Source organism: Dermacentor andersoni, chromosome 1, assembly GCF_023375885.2.
Source record: "Dermacentor andersoni chromosome 1, qqDerAnde1_hic_scaffold, whole genome shotgun sequence".
Classification (NCBI taxonomy): Eukaryota; Metazoa; Arthropoda; class Arachnida; order Ixodida; family Ixodidae; genus Dermacentor; species Dermacentor andersoni.
The window spans coordinates 160,403,558-160,425,757 of NC_092814.1; the positions used below are offsets into that span (position 1 = coordinate 160,403,558).

The window sequence follows — 22,200 nt, forward strand, 5'->3', positions numbered from 1 at the left end:
GCCAGTATCACGTCAGTCCCAGGGAATGTGGACTTCAGAAAAAGGTTAGAAACATGAGAACCGTGCGATTTCGCTTGCATCGTGTCATAGTAGGGACTTTCGGACGCTGTCACCGGTAACGACAAGCGAGTCCAAGAGCCGCAGTTGACGGCGGCTTATGTTCACACAGCACGCAATGCCGACTAAGCTCCGTGCTGCATATCGCTGTTGCAAGAGTTTTCTTAAGGCATCCGCCTGCCATTACGGCAGGTACAACCATGAGAAGACAAATAATGCAATCGAATGTTTCATCAATTGCAGATTTCGTGCGTAGCCCTTATGTCGAACTTCAGATAATCCAAACCTATTATGCATGCCCCGCCATGGTTCAATAAACAAGTTAACTGTGCAATGGTTAGCTGCATAAAAGAGCTATCATTCCAATAGCAAATAAATGTTTTGGCAACGGCACGAAAAGCAAGCCAAGCGGCCTCTACGGGGTTAGAGAAGAGAGTAAACGCTATCGAAAAAATTCCGCAGATCCCATGCACTGTGGAAATTGAATTTATGCGATGCATGTTGCAGCTAGTTACCTATCCAGCATCGTTCGTCCACTTTGGACGGAACTGTATGTGTCAAGCGAGCACTTGCGACCTGTGTATGTGTGTGTGCGTGTGTGTGTGTGTGTGTTTGTGTGTGTGTGTGTGTTTGTGTGCGCGCGCGCGCGCGTGCGTGCGTGAGTGCGTGCGTGCGTGCGTGCGTGCGTGCGCGTACGTGCGCGCAGAGCCATCTCAACGGGTCTAAATCTTGCGATTACAAGGAATGATAAGGCTCCGCGCAACGATTGCTTAACAGTAACTATGAAATTTTCAGATTTTTCGCATCGACAATAGATTCAATTATGTCGCACTAAATAAGTGGAAATGTGAGCGAAATGCACATATAATTCAAATCTGTCAACATAGCTTTGCGAATGAGCTACGATTCCGTGGTTACGCAACGGCGTGCAACGGAACGTTTAGAATGCCACTAAAACGGATCCTCAGCAAGGAAGAGTTGGCAGAGCGACGTCGTATACATGCCAAAAGGGCTCCATAACGTTTTACTGCCACGCAAGCAGCTTTATTATACAAAAATAAATCCGTGCTCACCGGCAGGTGCGAGTAGCGATTGCCTGAACGATCGGCGGGCAGCCATCCTCTATTCCTTTCGGAACGGGACAGTCTCTCGCTATTCATAAAAAAAAATTGGTTTTATTCGGCATATTAATGCATCTTTAACGCGTATACTTCACTTTGATGCGGGGAGTTTGGGCGGTTTTGTGATGTCGCATGACATACAGGGGCGATATAACGTAAACCTATTCCAAACTTTTCTATTCCAATTCTGCAATCAGTCCTCCGCGATTGGTCGAAAACATTTTGGGACCACCCCTACTTCACCTGTTCGTCACACGTCACGAAAACCGCGATATCTCCCCCATCTGATATGATGCGTACACACTGTTTAGGCATGATTTGACCGAACGAAAGAAAACTAGTTTTTTTCTTATTCGACGACTTTTCGCCATTAGCCTTCGTCTATTGGTCAAAAGTTTTCGGGCTGTAACCACTTCACCTGCCTGTCACGCGACGTCTCAAAACCGCAAAAACTCACCCCGTCAAAGTGACGTGTAAGCGTTAAAAATGCATTAATATGCCAAACAAAACTGAATTTTTTCCTGTATAGCCGCAGACTGCCCCGTTCCGAAAGGAATAAAAGATGGCAGCCGCCGATCGCTGAGGCACTGGCTACTCGCACCTGCCGGACAGCATGGATTCATTTGCGTATAATAAATCTTTTTGCGTGGCCGTGTAATGTTTTCGAGCACTTTCGGCATGTTTACGGCCTCGTTCCTCCAACTCTTCTTTGCTGAAGATCCGTTTTCGCGTCATTCTTAAGCTTCCGTTGCATGCCGCCGCGATTTTCGCCCAGCCACCTCAAGCTAAGTAAGGGAAAGCGGACCAATCGCAGTCGCCGGCACCACCCTCTTAATCCGGTTATCGATTTTCAGTGTTGTCGCTCAGCCCCATCGAATCCTTCTCAACTTGAGCGTGCTCCTCGCCTCTTGTCAGCCAATTAGATAAGACAAGCCGCTCAGCTAGTGTAGGCAATGTTATTCGTTTTTCAAGCAAACAAACGTGACCTCCTAAGAACGAGGACAGCGTTTGATTGCTCTGTTCAGACAACTCTGCAGGTGACCGCCCGATGCTTGCCTCGGCGGTTACGCGAATTTGACGTCAGGAGATTGTAATAAAAACACATTGGAATAGTTTTACGTTATACAGCCCCTGGTATTGCTTCCCTCTAGCACCCTTTCCATCCTTGTCATGCACATCATAAACAGCAGCGGGGATAGAGGGCACCCCTGTATCTATCCCTTGGTGATATCAACTTTATCGTCGCTCCTCATCCCTTCCCATTCAATGCAAACGGTGTTTTCTCGGTAAATCTTCCTCAGAAGCTGTATGCAGTTGTCGCCTGTACCTCCGCCTTCCAGAATATCCCACAAAATGTTATTGTCTACGTTGTCATATGTTCCAGTGATGTCTAAAAAAGGCACCTGTAACGGTCTCCTTTCTTCTCTGGATATGTCTATACACTGAGTGACAACCTATAAGTCATCATCCGAACGCCTACCAATTCTGAAGCCTTTCTGAAGTTCTTACAATATGCCATTTTTTCTGCCCATGTTTACAGTTTTAATTTAAGCACCTGCATTGCTAACTTGCATATTATGGACGTATTGGTCAACGGTCTACACGAGGGAATTCTATCTTTCTCCCCTTTACCTTTATAAATTCATTTAATTCTACTAAGATTTCGTGAAGGCCACCCCTAGCCATAAGCGATAAAGCAGGGTGGCCTCACTTCGGCGGAGTCCAGTTAGCATACAGAGACGCATCAAGGAGGGCAGGTCGTGTTGACGATTGCTCCAGTTGGTCTGGCTGCTTGGTGTGCACCACAGAGAGAGCGTGATCTCCCGTGCAAGCACTCGAAGTCTGCTGGCTGCGTCGGACCGTGAAAGTGGTATGGCCTCTTCCTGTGTGTCTTCAAGAGCTGTCCGAGCGGCTTTATCGGCGTCTTCATTTCCTATGACGCGGCAGTGACTTGGCAGCCACTGAAACGTCACGTGATGTCCTTTCTCATGTGATGCATCTCATGAGTAGGCATCTAATTTCGAGCACGAGCTGTTAGAATGGCCCGCGACGCAGAGCTGATAGCACAGATTGTAGGGCTGCCTTTGTGTCACTGAAAATTGACCATTGTCGAGGTGGTTCCTGGTTGACAAAACAAAGTGTAGCGCGAAGAGCAGCTAGTTCCGCAGATGTAGATGTCGTTGGGTGGTCAGTCCTAAAGCTGATGGTAATACCTCTTGCTGGGACGACCACAGCACCGGACGAACACTGGATGTTTGTGGAACCATCAGTATAAATATGTTCACTGTCCGCGTACCACTCGTGCAGAAGAAGCAGAGACAGTTGTTTCAGCACAGGCGACGACAGTTCAGACTTTTTCCCGATTACTGGTACGCTGAGATGGACTGTGGGGCTGACAAGGCACCAAGGGGGTATCGATGGTTTAGATGCAGCGGTGAAGCCCGAGGGAAGTTTGTCGTTGTACTTGACGATAGTTTTAGAGAATGATGCTTGGTGCCTGTCTGAAGGTAGTGTTGCAAGGTGGTGATAGGGGGCACGTGCAAAATGTCTGATATGCGTTCTCAGGGCTTCCACCATGATGTGAGTTTGCATTGGATGGTCCCGAGCAATCGCAATAGTTGCCTCAGTTGACGTGCATCTGGGCAAACCAAGACAAACTCTGAGTGTTTGAGCTTGTGCTGCCTGCAGAACACGAATATTTGTCTTGCAGGTGTTGTTCAGTAAAGGTAGACTATATCTTAAAAACCGAGAAAGAGAGCTCTGTAGAGTCTCAGCATTGCGTCTACTGACATCCCCCACGTCTTTCCTGTCAAGTATTTAAACAACTGGGAGGTTGCTGTCAGGCGCCGTTTCATGTAGGCCACGTGCGGGCTCCAACAGAGGTCTCGGTCGATAATTACGCCAAGAAATCTGTGGGTTCTGACATAGGAAATGGTCCGCCCATTGATTGAGATGACATAAGGCGTCATTGGTTTGCGAGTAAATGCCACTAGGGCGCATTTTTCTGGTGATATGCTGAGACCTTGTTCACACAAGTAGCTCGCTGTCAAAGTAGCCGCTCTTTGAAGCCGTGCACGTATATGAGGACGTGTGACTGCCGAAGTCCAGACACAGACTCGTTTCGCATTGTAATGGCCGACAACGCTCTCTGCAATGCCTGTCTTTGCGAGGAGACGCTGGAACACATTCTGTGCGACTGTCCTGAATATAATGTTTAGCGACAGTCCCTGGCATCCGTTCTAGCGCACCTTGACACTAGACCATTGTCCCTCGACACGATTTTCACATGCCGCCGACAGAAGACATCGCAGGTGAAAGCGACGAACGGTCTACTTCGGTTTATGAAGGAGACGGGCTTGGACAAGCGGCGTTGACAGTGATGTCACGTACCGCGCAAGAGTGACAGACTGTAAGCAACGATGTGTGTGCCGTGTTATGTGCTCTCTATCTCTTCTCCCCGTCTTTCATCCCCCCCATCCCGTCCCCATGTGTAGGGTAGCAAACCGGTTAAGCTAAACTGGTTAACCTCCCTGCCTCCCTTCTCCACTTTTTCCTTCCTTCCTTCATTCTACTTTTTTCGCCAACTGTCGGGTATTCGCCTACCTTGTAAGCATTTTCCTGCTGCTTACAACAGACCTTCCTTACTTTCTTGGTTGTAGCTCATTAATCAGCCTGACGGGAACCTCGTCTAGCCCTGTGGCTGTCCGCTTAGGAATTTTCTCTTCGGCTTTCTTCCAGTTGAAATTTGTCAGCACCAGCTCTTTTCCCATCTGGTTCTCTTTCATGCTCTTTTTTTCTTCAAATACAACCTCGTCATTGCCTTGATAAAATTCGGCTGTTATTTTTCGGATGTAATTTAATGCCCGCATCCCCTTCCAGTTTATTTCAATCTTTGTCTAGGATATGTTGTTGTATTGTTGTTGACTTCCTGCCTAATCATTTTATGTGGTTCCAAAATATTCCAGGTGAACCCTTCGTTGTTTCACGTACTTCTGACAACCAGCGTTCACTTCCACGTTTAATCTTTGCTTGAGCCAGTATTTGAACCATAGATCTTTTCTCCCGGTATATTTCCCTTTTCCTGTCTATTTCATGCTGCGGCAACTGTGCATTTTGGGCCTGCCTATGCTCTCGTGATGCTTTCTGCCGTTATTTTAGGCCCTTGGCCAGATGCTCAATCGAGTTTCAAGGCCATTCAGGCATTACTGAACTTTTTAAAAACTACGGGCCTGGATTGCAGACTTTGAGCATGCCAAATTGCTTGCGATATGTTCTACCTCTTCCTTCTATCGTCATCGTCACCCATCATGCACCTCTTCCCTCTTTCTTTCCCTCTTCCCCTTCCCCCAATGCCAAGTAGCTGGCTAGAGGAATATACCTCAGGCCCACCTCTCAGCATTTCGTATCATTAAACTTCTCTCTCTCTCTCTCTTCTGCCATTCATCGATCGCTTCTCGTATCTCCCTGTTCCACCACCTTCACGGTTTCCTTTATTCCTTTACAACAAGCTTGTTGGTTCTATTGCCTCATTTCTCTCGCCATTGCACTTAGAAGCTTACTTTATTCCGACCTCGTGCTTGGACATTTGTCAAGTTCTTTCTCGACTGTTGTGACTACATTTATTTGTTCAGCGTTCAAATTTGGAGTGGCCATTCTTCGTTCCTTACTCTCTTTTCTACTACATATCCAATTTTCAAGATGATGCGTTTATGGTCTCTACCTATGCTGCTATACCCTCCTTCGTCAATGACCATTTCTCTCAACTAATAATTTACTTTTGTCATCAGACAGTAATCGATCGTTCACTGCCTATTTCCGCCTTCCTATGTGATCTGGTCATCACATTTAGGCCCCATAGACATGATAACGCGGTTACATTGCATACAGACACCTAGCATTAACTTCCCGTTGTTGTCGGTATAACCGTGTAGATCCTGCATGTGGCCATCATGTCACTGAACAGGATGATTTCAGCATTATTTCCGAAATTCTTAATAAATGCACTTCTGCATTCCACTAACTCCTGGGCCCCATAACGTAAAACTATTCCAATCTGTTTTTATTCCAATCTCCTGACGTCAAACTTACGTAACCACCGACGCAAGCATCGGGCGGCAACCCGCCGCGTTGTTTGAAAAGCCAAATCAAACGTGGTCCTCGTTTATAGGAGGTCACTTTTGTTTGCTTTAAAAACGAATAACATTGCCTACAATAAGCGACTTGTCTTATGTAATTGGGTGATAAGAGGCGAGGAGCACTCTCAAGTAGAGAGGGTTTCGTTGGCGCCGAGCAAGCGCACTGAAAATCGATAACCGGATGAAGAGGGTGGTGCCGGCATCTGCGATTGGTCCACTTTCCCTTACTTAGCTTGCGGTGCCTGGTCCAAAATTGCTTCAGCGTGCAACGGAAGGTTAAAATTACAGCCTGAACTAATCCTCAGCAAGGAAGAGCTTGCAGAGCAATGGACGTATATGTGCCGAAAAGACTCGATAACGTTATACTGCCATGCAAAAAGTTATTATAAGCAAATAAATCCATGCCCCCGGCAGTCGGAGCTGCCGCGAGCACGAACGGGCCGCCGCCCGGCTATTCAGAAAAAAACAATCAGTCTTGTTCGGCATATTAATGCGCTTTTAACGCATACACGTCACTTTGACGCGGTGAGTTTACGCGGTTTTATCACGTCGTGTGAGAGACAGGAGAAGTGAGCGCAGCCCGAAAACGCTTGAGCAGTAGCAGAGGGCTAATGGCGAAATAGGCGTCGAATCAGAAATAATTTTTCTTTCATTTGGTATTATCACGCACAATGATTGTGCACATACCATGTGAAATAAGGCGTTTTTGCGGTTTTCATGACGTCCTGTGAGAGACAGGTGAAGTGAGGGTATAGACCGAAATTTTTTTGACCAATTGTGGAGTGCTGATTGCCGAATTGGAATAGAAAAGTTTGGAATAGGTTTACGTTATAGCGCCCCTTCATTCTTCTCTTCACAATTTTTCCCGTCCATAAATACGTCACGCTCAGCCAAGCTTTCTTTCCACCGACTGTGCCGGATAACCAAAGATGCTCTTTACACTTTAAATTTATTCTTTGCCGTTTGGCTCCGTGATGTATGAGCATTCCGACTCCCCCTCCCTTTCTTTCCAATTGTGTTCTGTTGCACCGTTCCCGAACATAATTCTCAATCATTGGTGACTCTTTTAAGTCTCTAAGGTGTGTCTCTGTAAGTGCAAACACACCTATTTCATCTATATTTAACTGCGCCTCAATCTCTAATCACTTTTGCCGCTTTGCATGTTTATGTAACCTATTGCACAGCAAGAAATTGTCCCGTTTTTTCTGGGTTTTTTTCGTTGTTGTTGTTGTTTCCGGTGATGCTAGTCTAAGGTTCCCCAGGGGGCCTTCTTGATTACTACTTACCCTGCCCGCCTGAGTACCCGTGGGCTCCCAAAATAACAATTGCACGCCCAGCAAGTCGCCAGCCCAATTCTCGTCCAAGCCTGTGACGGAAGGAAATTCCGTCTCTTTGAAAACCACCATACCTTCTCATTTCCCTGTTGATTTGCATAACCTCGAAACCTCTTTCCCGGTTCACTTTCCAAATCGCCTCATTAGTCACCACAACTGTTCTTTGTACGTTAGTGTCACGTACAGGTACCTTCGGCGCCATGCACACCAGAATCTGCAGGCGAGAAGACATCTGGCGCAAGTCGTCTACACCCTACGCCAAACGCTGGCCTAGTCTCGCCCCTTTCCGCTTTAGCACGTCATTTAGGCCGCCCGCTACTACTACAAGGTTGCATGCCTGTGCCCTCTCCGCGAGCTATTCTCCAGCTCGCTCCATGACATAGCCGAATGGCCGCCCTTGAAACGCCCCTACCGCCACTCTTTTGTCATGCTTCACCCACTCCGAGAAGACGACGAAGTTTCTTCTTGGTGGAACACTTCTATCTGTGTTCTCTGGTTTCTGGCGAAATCTTCGGAATTTCCTTGTGCCTCGGCTACCGGCCTTGTGGCCATGGACGCGGAGCCTTCCAGAGGCCCTCCTGGCCAGAGGTCATCACGGCCGTCCTTCACGAGGAAGAAAGGAAGCATGCTCAGTGACACCGAGGACACTGATCGAGATGTACTCTGTGTCGGGTAAAGACTCATCGGATGATAGCTTCAGCTCTGTCCGCAGAAAGATGGCCAAAAGGAGGATTGTCAACGCGAATACATCAACCAAAGCGAGCACGGCGACCCTGAAGTCAAGGCCTGAACGCTGGCCTCACGCCATTGCGTTCGTGCCCGAGGAACCCTCAAGCAACCTCCGATTGCTGAACAAGCAAGAGCTATCTGTTTTCTTGGAATGGGTCGTGCCGAATGAAATTAAGGACATTCGGATAAATACGCGGAAAAATGTCCTCGCAATCGATGTTTCCGACGGGAGTGCGCTCGAAAAACTGAAGCAAATCTCGGAGCTAAGACGCATCAAAGTGCGTTTCGATATCCCGATGGACGATGCATCCACAGTAGGTGTAATTTATGACATTGATGTCGCCATTCCCAACGCGGACTTGCCTGTCCTCGTCAAACCAGCAAGTGGGGGTGTTGTCATCACGCACGTGAGCCGCCTTGAAACTTCACGCTGCGTCAAACTAATTTTCAAAGGAGATTGCACACCATCTCACGTAAAAGTCGGTCGCTTCCGACACCCTGTTCGACAATTCGTACAAAGGCTTCTTCAATGCCATCAGTGTTTTAGGCTTAGACATGTCAAGGGTGTCTATCCAAACTCGTTACTGTGTCCCCGGTGTGCTGAACCTCACGCGGAGGAGACTTGCCGGGCTACTGTCCTAAAATGTGGCATCTGTAATGGTTGCCTTGCTGCCTCGTCTAGGGACTGCCCTCACATCAAGAGGTCGCAGTTATCAAGCAAATGGTTCGGCACAATTCGTCACACAGGGAGGCTGCTGAAACGATCCAGCGTCGGCGTCACCGTACCTCCTCAAAGAAGGCAGAGACACGAAAGGAGAAAGGCCTTTCCATTGTAGCACCCACATTCTCCAGTCAGGCCACAAAGGGGCTGAACAGCACAAGAAATTCAACTGAAAGGAATCTTTCTCAAGAAGAATGGCCTGCGCTTCCGAGCCGGCAACTTCCCAAAGAACCACAGATTGTAAGCCCGCTCGGGAGCCTACTCCTACCGCTGATAACACGCTAAAAGCTGATCGTCAAGTTATTTCAATGCTGCGTCCTCTCATAGATGTCATTCGTGTGATTTTGTCGAACTTTCGAACCACGTCTGCTCGAAGTGCACTGAAAGTACTGGACGCCTTAAGCCCAGTACTTGAATCTCTCGAATAGAGACATGGCCAAGCATCGCCTATCCTTTCTAGAAGAAGTCAAGGTAGCGTCAATCATCCAGTGGAACGCAAGAGGACTAAAGTCACGCCTTTCAGACTTTCGTCAGTATATTTATACTAATTTGTTCCCAATCATTGCCATATGTGAGCCTCACGTGTAGAAACCAGTCAGATTATTGGGATACAAAGCTGTATATCCACAACAACTGATGCAAGCAGCAAAGTCATCGTTTTAATTCGTCGAGAACCGACCTATGTTCGCCAGCCAATTCTGCCTCACGATGACAATAAAGATGTTTTCCTAACAATTAAAAAGGGCAAACTCATGTTTACACTTGCAGGCGTTTATATATCGCCTTCAAGTAATTTTGATTCAAAAGATTAACGAACATCTTGTCGATGTGTCCTGCTCCATATATCATCATCGGATATTTTAATGCGCACCATATGGCATGGGGAAGCACAAGCAAATACAAGCAAACTTCGCCTGCAACCACGGCCCTTCACTCCTGAATGACGGCAGCGCAACGTTTATACGAGGCTTGAATTATGGCGGCTGTCTTGACCTAGCTTTCGTCTCGTTCTTTCACAAGATGTGTTAAAGGGTTTTCGATATCGAGACACACGGGAGTGATCACATTCCCACGTACCTTATCATCAAAGGGATGTCCAGGTCCTTCCCACGGAACACCACTCGATTAATTGACTGGACTAATTTTATTTCTGCCATGGAAGATGCTTGTCGAGAGGGCTTGTCCTCTGGATTAGAGGAAATAAACAAGTCTGCAATGCGAGACGCCACGCGCACGGTCACGGTTTCGTCGAAGCACACGGAAGTGGATATAGAGTTGGAGCGGCTTCGTAGACTCCGTCGTGGTGCGGGGCGGCGATATCGGCGTACGAAATCCATCGATGACCTTAGGACAGCCAGACAACTACAAAAGAAAATTGAACGGCGCATGGATAGATTGGCATATCGACGTTGGACAATGTTTTGCCAGTCACTAGACCCCCTAAAGCCACTTTCTAACATCTGGAGAACCACACGTGGTCTGCGTTCCCTCCCTGAACAACGCTTCCAATTTAAAGCGCTGGCGCTCTTCCAGAGGCGACTGGATGCTGATGTTGCAGAAGACGTGTGCAAGGATCGTTGCTCAAGCAACCGGTCCAGGATCTCCAGCCCCCAGTGACATCCCTGTTTCGCGTGACTGCCGCATGGATCTTCCTTTCACAATGGAGTAATTTGAAGCGGCTCTTGTTCTATGCAGGCGTTCTTCATCCCCGGGATCAGATGGAATATCCTACCGCGCCTTGAACAACTTGAGTGAAGGCGCACGGATAGAACTGTTAGATCTCTACAACGTATCCTGGCAAGATGGCATGGTGCCCGAAGAATGGAAGACAAGCCGCTTGGTGCCTCTCCTGAAGCAAGGCAAGTCTCCACTTGAACTCACCTCATACCGCCGAAAACAGCGCTGGCCAGCTGTGTGGGAAAGATAATGGAAAAGATGAACCTTGCCCGCTTGGAGTGGTATCTGGAACACTACAAGTTCCCAAATTGCATGGTTGGTTTTTGTCGAGGTCGCTCATCAGTAGACAGTCTTGTTGATCTCGCTACGTATGTCCAACATCAAAAGTCATGCAAAAAGTTATCTGCAGCTTTGTTCTTGAATGTCAAGGTGGCATACGATAACGTATCTCACGAGGCTGTCCTCGATGCTCTTGAGATGGTTGGCCTAGGTGGTCGAGTTTTTCAATGGATTTCTTATTACCTTTTTATGAGATCGTTCTTTGTATGTACCGCCGATGGTAAAACCGCACGACACTACACCTAGCGAGGTGTTATTCAAGGCGGTGTTCCAAGCCCCACCCTATTCAACCTCACACTCATTGGTCTCGTTGAACATCTGCCACCATCGATCAAGATATCTATGTACGCAGACGACATATGTATATGGGCTTCAGGTGTGACACGTCTTCAGATACGTGCAGGGATTCAAAAAGGTGCTGCTCTGGCAGCTATATACCTCCGCAACCAAGGTCTTGAAATCTCGTCACACAAATGTGCACTGACGGCATTCACTCGCAAACCAATGATACCCTACGCATCTCAATAAATGGCCAGATAACTTATTATGAGAAGACTCACAGGTTTCTTGGCATAATCATTGATAGAGATCTCTCATGGAGCCCGCACTTGACCTACTTGAAACAGCGTCTGACAGAGATCTCCCAGCTTTTCAAGTTTCTGGGCGGAAAGACTTGAGGAATGTCGGTGCATGTAATGTTGGAATTGTACAGGGCTCTTCTTCTGGGCTTCTTGAGATATAGTTCGCCGTTACTGACCACTTGCCAGACAAATCATCGTGCTCTACAGGCTATTCATGCTCACGCTCTCAGGGTTTGTCTTGGTTTGCCAAAATGCACATCGACAGTAGCGACTATTCCAATCGCCCGGGACCAACCCATACAAACACACATTGCGGTGGAAGTGTTGAGAGTGCATATTAGGCACTTTGCCCGTGCCCGTTCCCATCATCTGGCAACACTACCGTCAGAAAGGCCGCAGGCATCATTTTGTACAACAATTTAGGATTATTACACCCGCTTTCCATCAGGCTTCACCGCCGCAACTAAGCCATTGATTCCTCCATGGTGTTTGGCTCGACCTGCAGTGCTGTCAAATCTGAGCTGTCATCACCTGCACTTAAACAACTCTGCTCCTCTTGCAGGAGAGGTACGCCGACCACGTACATATTTATACTGATGGATCGGCAACTCTCCAGTGTTCCATGGAGCCGTGGTTTTCCCAGCGAAAGGCACCACCATCAGTTTCAAGACGTGTCACCCAACGACACCGACGGCTGCGGGCTTGCAGCTCCTCGCGCGGCACTTCGTCTCGTCAGCGAAGAACCTCGAAGATGGTCAATATTCAGTGACTCGAAGGCAGCAATGCAGTCTTTGCTATCAGCCCTGCGGCGTGGACCACACGAAAAAATGGTATTCGAGATTAGAGAACTAATGCATACCTTGACTGAGAAAGGGCACCACGTGACATTTCAGTGGCTTCCAAGTCACTGCGGCGTCATAGAGAACGAACACGCGGATAACGCTGCTCGGTCGGCTCTTCAAGGCGACGAAGAGGAGCCGATACAGTTATCAAGGACAGATGCCGCTAGAAAACTTCAAATGCTCATCCGTGATATCACGTTCTCCTTCTGGAACGCAGGAAGTTTTCAAAACAACCAGCTGCACAACCTAGACTCCTCTCTACGCCTTTGCATGGCAGCTGGACTCTGCCGTCGCGAAGCTACCCTGCTTTGTTGAATATGGCTAGGGGTTGCCGTCACTAAGCCTTTTGCATTCCGAGTCGTATGGGCCGACGACGCCTCGTGTGATGACTGTGGTAGCGAGGAGACCCATCAGCACATTCTCTGTGACTGTCCTCGCTACAATTTACAGAGACGATCGCTCGCAATCGCGATAGCGCGCTTTGAACAAAGACCTCTAACTGAGGAATTTATTTAGAATGCCGACATCACGAGCCATCGCAGCGGAGGGCGATGAAGGTACTGTTGCAGTTTTTAAGGGCAGCAGAATTGGGCAAGCGGCTGTCGCCTGAACAGATGTTTATAGTGCTGCAAGTGCTAGAGTGCTGTGCGGTGACGGTATGCGGTGACAGTGATCGACTGTAATTGTACGTCTATGCTCCTTTCTTTATCTGTACTTTTCTATCACTTTACCTCCCCATCCCCTCTCTCCCCAGCGTAGGGTATCAAACCGGATCTTCCCATCTGGTTAACCTCCCTGCCTTTCTCCTTTCTTCTGTCTCTCTCTCTTCACCTGCTCCACAATTGCCTCTGAGCACCTACAGATTTGAGTCAGCGGCGGTTATAACCTTTTCACTCTCTCCTACTGACGATACTGACGACTCTGACTGCTTCCCTTTGTCATCCTTTTCCGCGTGATTCGAATTTGATAAGGGGAATTGACGCCTGCGTCCCTACTTTCCCTTCGTGGTGGCTTCAAGGGAGGCGACCTTATTTCCAGCTGCCGTCAGTGTTGCGCTGCTAACGCCACCTAACGGCGGGGTTATTTGGGCGCAAAAGGAAGTAGCCTGTTCCATTTTGGCTTGGTGTCGGCTAGTTGCGTGGGCGTCTCACACGCTCGCAGGCAGTTCGCGGGACCTCCTTGCGAAAGGCTTAGGAGCAGGGCACCGGAATGAACGAACACGATCGTTCGAACGCGCCACCGTTCACGTGACCGTAGACGCGAACAATTAGGCGTTGGTGTGTAGCGTGGGAGCGAACCTAATCGCTCGCTATCCGGTCGCGGTGAGTCAGACTTCCTCAATTTGTCCCATCCCCATCGGCAAGTTCTATGGTAATAATTCGGCTGGCTAGATTGGTGTAAAAAGCTGAATGCCCTTGTGATCGCCTGCACTACTGTGTTGTCGTTCCTTAACCCAAGGACACGTTTGAGACACCGCAGAATAGTCCTCTATGGATAGCATTTGTAGATACTAAAGGAGCTTACGACAACGCAAGACAGGGAATTGTTACGGGATATTCTCAAGCACGAAGGCATATATGACGATTTTATGATATATATATATATATATATATATATATATATATATATATATATATATAGAGAGAGAGAGAGAGAGAGAGAGAGAAACCCGAGTACAAATATTTAGACGCTTGCGAAAGTGTGGCAACACAGTGATAAATCTACGCCTTAAGTTTAGCACAAATAAATCGGGAATTATAATCTTTAACCAAGAGACGAGTAATTACGCGACGTTAATTCAACAGCAAGTCATACCCGTAGTCATGTAATATATATACCTCGGCGAATACATAAACGAAGGAAAAACTTACTTAAGCACCCCGCCAAGATAATCTGAAAATAAAAGGGAAGTGGAATGCAGCAATGTGGAAACATAGAGCCCTGGAATGCCCTGGGTGCGTGGAATCTGGAAAGAAGTAATGGTTCCAGCGCTAACGTTCGCAAATGCCATTCTGTTCTTCAAAACGGACATCTTGTCGGGTTTGGAAGTTAACCAAACATCAATAGACCGGTTGGCTTTGGGAGCCCCCAGTAAAACCACAAATGAGGCAGTGTAGTGTGACATGAGTTGGGCCTAATTTGAAGTCAGAGAACCGCAGAGCAAAATTAGTTTTCAAGAAAGGCCCAGGAACATGGATCAAAATTAATGGTGGCTAAAGTACACAAGGAGAAGCAGGAAAAACATTTTTATTGTGCAAGCGTTTTAGGAGGCCTTGCGGTGCGGGGCCTAGTCGTCGGCCAGGAGCCCTTGTGCCCTGGCGGCATCTTCGGCGACCAGGACGACCCGGAGTTATTCTTCCAGGTCCTTGCTAAATAGCACGGTCGTCTTTGCTCAGCACTATCATGTTACCTAGCTTTTTCCTGGGCGGCCGGCCCAAATCATATGATCAAAGTTAGCTTTCTCATTGCAAAATTACAAGTATCTGCACGTGAAAACCATAGACACAGCATGAGAGAACAGGTCAAGAAAATTGGCAACCAAGTACAGGGTATGTGAAAGTGCAAACATACAACCAGGAGTCATCAGAAAGAAAGTGAGTGAAACAGAGACAGTGAATTTGGTGCAACGAATGGAAACAAAAAAGAGCATAGAGATTTACAAGAACGGGAAGACAGAAATTATAAGGGAAAATTTGTACAGAACAAAGGGCAGTGCCTTGCTATTTGAGGCTGGACCTGGTTGCCTAAGGACAAGAACATACTGGAGCAAAAGTTCGCAACAAGATGTGTATGCTGCATCAAAAATCCGGAGACCACTCAGCATATCCTAATGGCATTCGAAGGGATTCACCAAGTGAGATCCGTAGTATAACGTACACCTTCCAGAAGCCCTTGGATTCAAAGTGGACGGAAGCATCAACCGGTCAGCAGTCGAAATAAGCAGGAGGCATTTAGAGTATTCGTTGAAAAAAGTTCACTGGCGATTACGATACTCCCTAATACGAAATTTGAGCGCAGCTGTATACGTGTTTTCATTTCGCGATATATTGGCTGGCGCGGACAATCTCGTGCGGCACCTTGCAAACGGAGCGAAGTGTGGCGCGACTGCCTCGCTATTCGGGAGATCGCAAGAGGCAGCGCGTGGGTCACGCATGGGCGCGACTCAGACCTCCGCTCATGCAGCGCTTTGTTTCATATATGGTATCGGTGGCGTCATCGGTGAACAGACGACGGGCGCTACTCTGACGCCATCCCGTAGCCATCGTCGCCAAAGGGCCCGTATTGCGCGGCACTACGCTTCTCTTCTCACGCTTTTGCCTTATCCTCCTCCTCTTTCCTCCTCGCGCTCTCTTCACTATCGCAATCTTTCATACGCGCTCCACGTTCGCTCTTTCATCCTTCGCTGTGCTATTTCGCTCTGTTACGAGGACGCCGAGGGATGACGCCGACGCACGCCGCAGGAACGGGAGCCTAAGAGCTGCGCTCTAAAAAGTAGCGAAGAGATTGATACGGCCGGATCCGTTGCAAGCATAGGTAGCGGGACAAGGTAGATAGATAAGATAGATAGATACCTGATTGAATCAAGCCGGCTAGGTGGCTGTCACCGCCCCGTTTCAAAGGGGATGCCAATAGATCACCATCATATCACAATCATCATCATCATCATCATCATCATCATCATCATCATCATCATCATCATCATCCTGAAATCTGGATATGAAAGCACCCATAATAGATTTGTACAAAGAACAGTTTATTGGCCAAAAAGCGCTGTACAGGTTGTCTTCGGTCAAACATCAAACGAGTTTGCTTTTTAGTACCAGGTTGCTCAAAAAAGCAAAAACGCTGCCAAGTATGTTCATTAGAAAATGTATAGATATACACGTTCCAAACCACACTGAGAAAGTGACATGTATAGAAAGGTTATTTCGACAGGCATTTGTAGAGCACAAGACGTGGAATGTTGACTATACTATGAGTCGTTTTAAAAGTGACATGCAAGGTCACTCTCTAACGTGGTCGTTTCTTTGTTTTGCCTCTTTTCTCATCATTGTAGGTGCACGTTAACACAAATGAACACACGAACAATTTAAAGGAATGAAATGGATGAAAATGCAAACAGGAATGTTGTTGGGTCGCTTTTAAGAATTGTTTGAAGTAGGTGGTCCGTACAGATACTGTAGACCAAAGTCACATGGAAATCTTAAAAACTCTGGCCTTTAGTTAGCCACTACTGTCAACCGATTTTCGAACTATACACCACAACTGTCCGAAGTCGCAACGTTTGTCCTAATGCTGCTGCTAAATGCATAGTGAACCACACTCTGATGCGGCTAACAAGAAGAGTGAGGTGTGACCAAATGCTCTATACGATGTATTGTATGTAGTGTCGTTGGTTCACTTTATGACATAAAGCAAATCGTATGACATTTAAGATACCAGTGAGGGGACACGTAACAAAAGAAAAAAGTCAAGGTAAGCAGCTGTCCCTGCCTGATGTTGTTGGAATAGAATATGATGTACAGTACAGCGAAGCACAACTATTAAGTGCTTTTAGAAAAGTAACAAATACGTCATGTAGCTATAGCCGAACGATGATAGGAAACATGATTCAAGCGCAGTCGAGGACCCCAGTGCAGAAGACGTGACCAAATAAGCAGCAATACATATCCGCTGAAATATATATCCGCTGAAATTCCACAGCAAATGGTAAAACATTAGGAGGTATCTTGATGTCAATATTGTTACTTCAGTGTAGACATTATCACTTAGAGCTGGGCATAGCTTTTCTTGTGCTTACTTGAAACATCGCCTGCCAACCATTTTCCCAACCTGCTTTACATATAACATCTCAATATACCTGCATAACTTTCCTCAACGTAAACAACGATAACCATGCACATCAATCGTGTTACACTCAGTCAGTGACTAGTAGCCCGAGCAGAGAACAAATTCCTCCCGGCCTGCAGACGCAACAAAAATTTTGTACGTCCCAGTCGCTGGCTATAACAATGGACGAAAATGTAATGATCGAATTTGACTACTACCTCCTTTTAAAAGCTTCTGTGCTTGTTTTTCATTTACTAAAGACGCACATTCATACACTGCCTCACTACGCAACAACAAACGCAAATACTGAAAACTCTCTACGGACCACTGCGCTGGCGTTTAACTCCGCTACCACCGTCGGCCCTCGTGTACTTTGAATAGATGCCTTTCTCAATAAAATAAGGTGGCACTTGCTGGGGAAAACACACCGCTTGATTTAGAAAGAAAATGTGAGACTGCTATTTCATAGCCAGGATGAAAATCAAACAGTCCACAGCGTACAGTACTTATTGGAATATACAATTATGGCACACTCGATATTCTGTCCTAACAGCCCTAGCACTCATTTGCCCCCTTCAGTGCTGTGCGAAAGAAAAAACGAACCAGCCTCAACCAATGGCTCAGGTGCATTACCACTGGGAAAAGACGAGCCAATGTAATATGCATGAAAATCAACACAATAAAGACGATATTTGGCACTACTTGCGCTACATTGCTATGGGAACGCAGTGCAATGTTCTGTACAAAAATGTGCCACAACTTATACTTCCTAAAGCATCACCACACTATATCACTGAGCGTCCATCGGCATTAATTTCCTTAATACTATATTTATGAACAAGACTATTAAGAGCTACTTAAGCCTTGGGCACCGAGGCAGCATCAAAAATATACTCGACTCTTGATATGTTGTGCCCACTGCTTACTAAGGTGCCCACACTTGCAAGCCTATCGAAAGGTATGCCATGATATCAAAAAAGTCAATTCTACTTTTCAACAACCTTATTGCAAAAAAGTGGTTGCAAGAATCTACAATAATCATTACACTTTCTTCCTTCTGAACCATATATCGCTTCCTCTATCACAAGTAACGTTATGCCTTGATGCATTTTTAAATGAACAACATATGTTGCGTTCCTGCGGCACAGAGTAAAAATATGTATAAAGTACACCGGTTAGAAGCCAGCACAACCAATCCCAGCAACAAACATGAAGAACTGGATGAAACGCCTGGAAAACGGCAGAGCGACAAACATTCGTTTTGCGAGTTTGATTCGGCAGGACACCAGCATTGGCGGACAACGTAAAAACTCTAAAACAACAAATGATTATTAGAGTGCTCAGTTCCTCGTCACGATGCCATGGAAACAAGACGACGTGAATACGAGACAAAACTGACAGGCAATGGCAAAATTGGTAAGGAGAGATATCAATCAGCGAACACACCGCACCAAGAAGCCGTACGACCTCAGACAACGAATATGTCCGTCGGTAGACTTTGAGCACAAAGAATTAAAACTAAGACAGCGTCTGGCCCCGTAATTTGTGAAGACTAGAGTCAATCGCATTTACCGTAGCATTCCCAGAGCCCTCGGTAATGAAAAATTAACAATACCTGTCAATTCATTGGCACGTAAATTACACCCGTATACGCGCGTAACATTGTCAGACCTGGGGCGCTATAACGTAAAGATATTCCAAACTTTTTCTATTCCAATTCTGCAATCAGCCTTCCGCGATTGGTCAAGAACTTTTTTGGGACACCCTCGCTTCGCCGGTAAGTCACATGACGTCACGCAAACCACGATAGTTTCCCATCTGATATGACGTGTGCACTCTGATTATGCATGATTGGACTGAACAAAAGAAAAATAGCTATTTCTGATTCGACGCCTTTTCGCCATTAGCCCTCGGCTATTGGTCAAAAGTTTTCGTGCTACACCTATTTCACCTGCCTTTCCCGCGACGTCACAAAACCGCGGAAACTCACCGCGTCAAAGTGAAGTGTACGCGTTAAAGATGCATTAATATGCCGAACAAAACTGAACTTTTCTCTGAATAGTCGCAGGCTGGGCCGCTATTTTGTAGCGATGCCTTGTGCCTTATTCTATGCTATTCTTATCATCCACCACACACGGCCGCCTGATCTCGTTGATAATGTGGGCAGACCGTCGCTCTGACCACTGGCCAAGCGCGAAAAGCATGAAAAAAGCATAGAATCGGAAAAGGCATCGCTACAAAATACCGGCCCTGCCCCGTTACGAAAGGGATAAAAGATGGCTGCCGCCGATCGCTCCGGCACTGGCTACTCCCACCTCCCGGAGAGCATGGGTTTATTTGCGTACAATAAAGCTTTTTGCTTCGCCATGCAACGATGTTTTCGAGCACTTTCGGCACGTCTACGACCTCGCTCAGACAACTTTTCTTTGCTGAGGATCCTTTTTAGCGGCATTCTTAACCTCTTATTGCATGCCGCCGCGATCTTCGACCAGCCACCGCAAGATAAGTAAGGAAAAACGGACCAATCGCAGACGCCGCCACCACCTTCTTCATCCGGTTATCGATTTTCAATGCACTGGCTCGGCCCCATCGAATCCCTATCCACTTGAGCGTGCTCCTCGCCTCTTATCACCCAATTACATAAGACAAGCCGCTCATTGTAGGCAATGTTATTCGTTTTTAAAGCAAACAAAATTGACCTCCTAAAAACGAGGAGAGCGTTTGATTGGTCTGTTTGGAGAACCCTGCGGGTCACCGCCCGATGCCTGCGTCGGCGGTTACGCAAATTTGACGTCAGGAGATTGGAATAAAAACATATTCAAATAGTTTTACGTTATAGGGCCCCTCGGGTGCTATAACGTACAACTATTCCAATCTGTTTATATTCCAGTTCTGCCACTAGTACTCCACGATTGGTCAAAATCTTTTCGGGCCACCCCCATTTGCCTCTCTGTAATGCGACGTCCCGAAAACCATGAAAACTGTCCATCTGATATCACTTGTACACACTGATTATGCATGGTTAGGCCGAACAAAAGCAAAGAAAACCTTAGATTGTGCGCCTTTTTCGCCATGAGCCCTATGCGAGCGGTCAAGAATTTTCGGGCTGCGCCCGCTCACTTCACCTGTCTGTCAGGCGACGTCAGCAAACTGCGAGAACTCACTACGACACCTTGACGTGTACGCACTAAATATTTATTACTATGCCGAACAAAACCGAATATTTTTTTGCACCGCCCGATGTTTGCGTCTGCGGTTAGGCAAATTTGACACGAAGAAACTGGAATAAAGTCAGAATGTAGTAGCTTTACGTTATACGGTCCCTGTCTAACGCCACAATCAGAGGCGTCTTTTGATGATGCCGATTAGCAGGTGACGCTTCAGGTGGCGCGATGCGCATCAGAACCACTGACGACTGTAAACGGAGGCGTTGGCGTGCACGCGGTGACGGGAAAACGATCTCTGGCCGGATGCTAGGGGAGAAATTGTTTTCCTTTCGCGTACACAGCCGCCCGCATAAGCTCGACTACACCTCGGTTGCCTTTCGTAGTGCGAGATACTACGCTCCGAAAGGCAGCAGGTATAATTTTTGCGCGGATGAAGCGTTTTCTTTGATTTGACACCATTGCCCAGGGGCCGGACGTTCGTTCACGGCAACGACGGCAACGCAGCAGCACTCAAGGCATGACGAAATGACAATTTGTTTTTGGAACAGCGATCACAACTTAGTGAAGAGCCGCAGTACCTTCCGAGAAATAAAACCACTCCCGGCACTCACGCTAAATATCATCCCATCCTTCCTTCCTTACTTGAGCTAGATTTTCCAAGATTAGACTCAGCAGCAATCAGGCAGTTAAACACAACTTTGTGATAAAAATTTACGCTATTCCTTGACAGCGTAAAGCCTACTAATTCGCACATTCTACTCTATCAGAAAATGGTACAGTCTTCCTGACGTACCAAGGCACTGGAAGACGAGTAATCAACACACGACAATACTTTTTCGAGCTCATTTAGCTGGAAATAAAAATTGAATTTTGACTTGTTACTACCGTCGCCATTATGTTCTCGTTCCTCCAGTTCATCATGTCAGTTTGCACGTAAGTTTCTGGCACGCTACAAGAAGTTAAGCCATTCCTTTTTTGGTATAGCAACATTCACTAATGCTTGGCTGCGATAAGTATTTTAACAATCTGCCAAAAATTAACATACGCCGGTGTTTTCCCTGCTTTTGACGTCGTTGTTCCCACACTGAAACGACACGGGTTCAGTATGGGGACACACTCTGCAGTAAATGAGCTGAATGGTCCTTTAGAATTAGGTTCCTGAAAGCAAGATGGCAGCCTTCAGGATTCAACTTTCAGAAGCTTTTCTTCTTGTTCAGGATATATGACTTCCAGATACTTCTGCATCTCTATTGTCATAAATTCTGAAAAAAAAAAGGCGGCACACATGTTAGTATTGCAACTTTTTTGCAATCGTACCTCTATGTCGACAAAACAGATTTAAATTGAAATGAATATTTCCGCTCAATGGAAAATTTCACTTTTTGATTGGTGATTGCACACGAAAGTTATTGCATATGAACGATTTTTTTATGTATATCAGGGGCCGTATTTCACAAGGACTCTTCGTAAGGATGATTCTGTTCATTTATTATTCGTTCCAAGGAGTGGCCAATACCGACGACGGCGGGGGCAACGAAGGCTAAACAGCATGGAAAATGAAAATAATCATTCTATAATATGGACTCAGGGCTTGTATTCACAAAATATGTCTTACGTAAAAACGTTTAGTATTGTGTGGAAGCTAGCGATCGGTGTGATTAAGAGAT

At 46.7% G+C, this 22,200-nt stretch overlaps 1 protein-coding gene across 2 annotated transcripts in view; it reads right to left on the bottom strand.

The window, feature by feature from the left end:
* LOC126547127 (large neutral amino acids transporter small subunit 2-like) overlaps positions 1-22,200 on the bottom strand; it is a 118,947-nt gene that overhangs the window by 3,707 nt on the left and 93,040 nt on the right. The window contains exon 10 of one of the 2 annotated variants that reach the window (XR_008608962.2): positions 21,579-21,795. Coding sequence is in view for 1 of the 2 variants with exons in the window: in XM_050195001.3 (XP_050050958.1) it covers positions 21,713-21,795 (83 nt within the window). In the remaining variant the exon portion in view is untranslated. Of the gene's footprint in view, positions 1-16,269; positions 21,796-22,200 lie in introns of those variants that run through there. The other variant, XM_050195001.3, reaches the window with a different exon arrangement.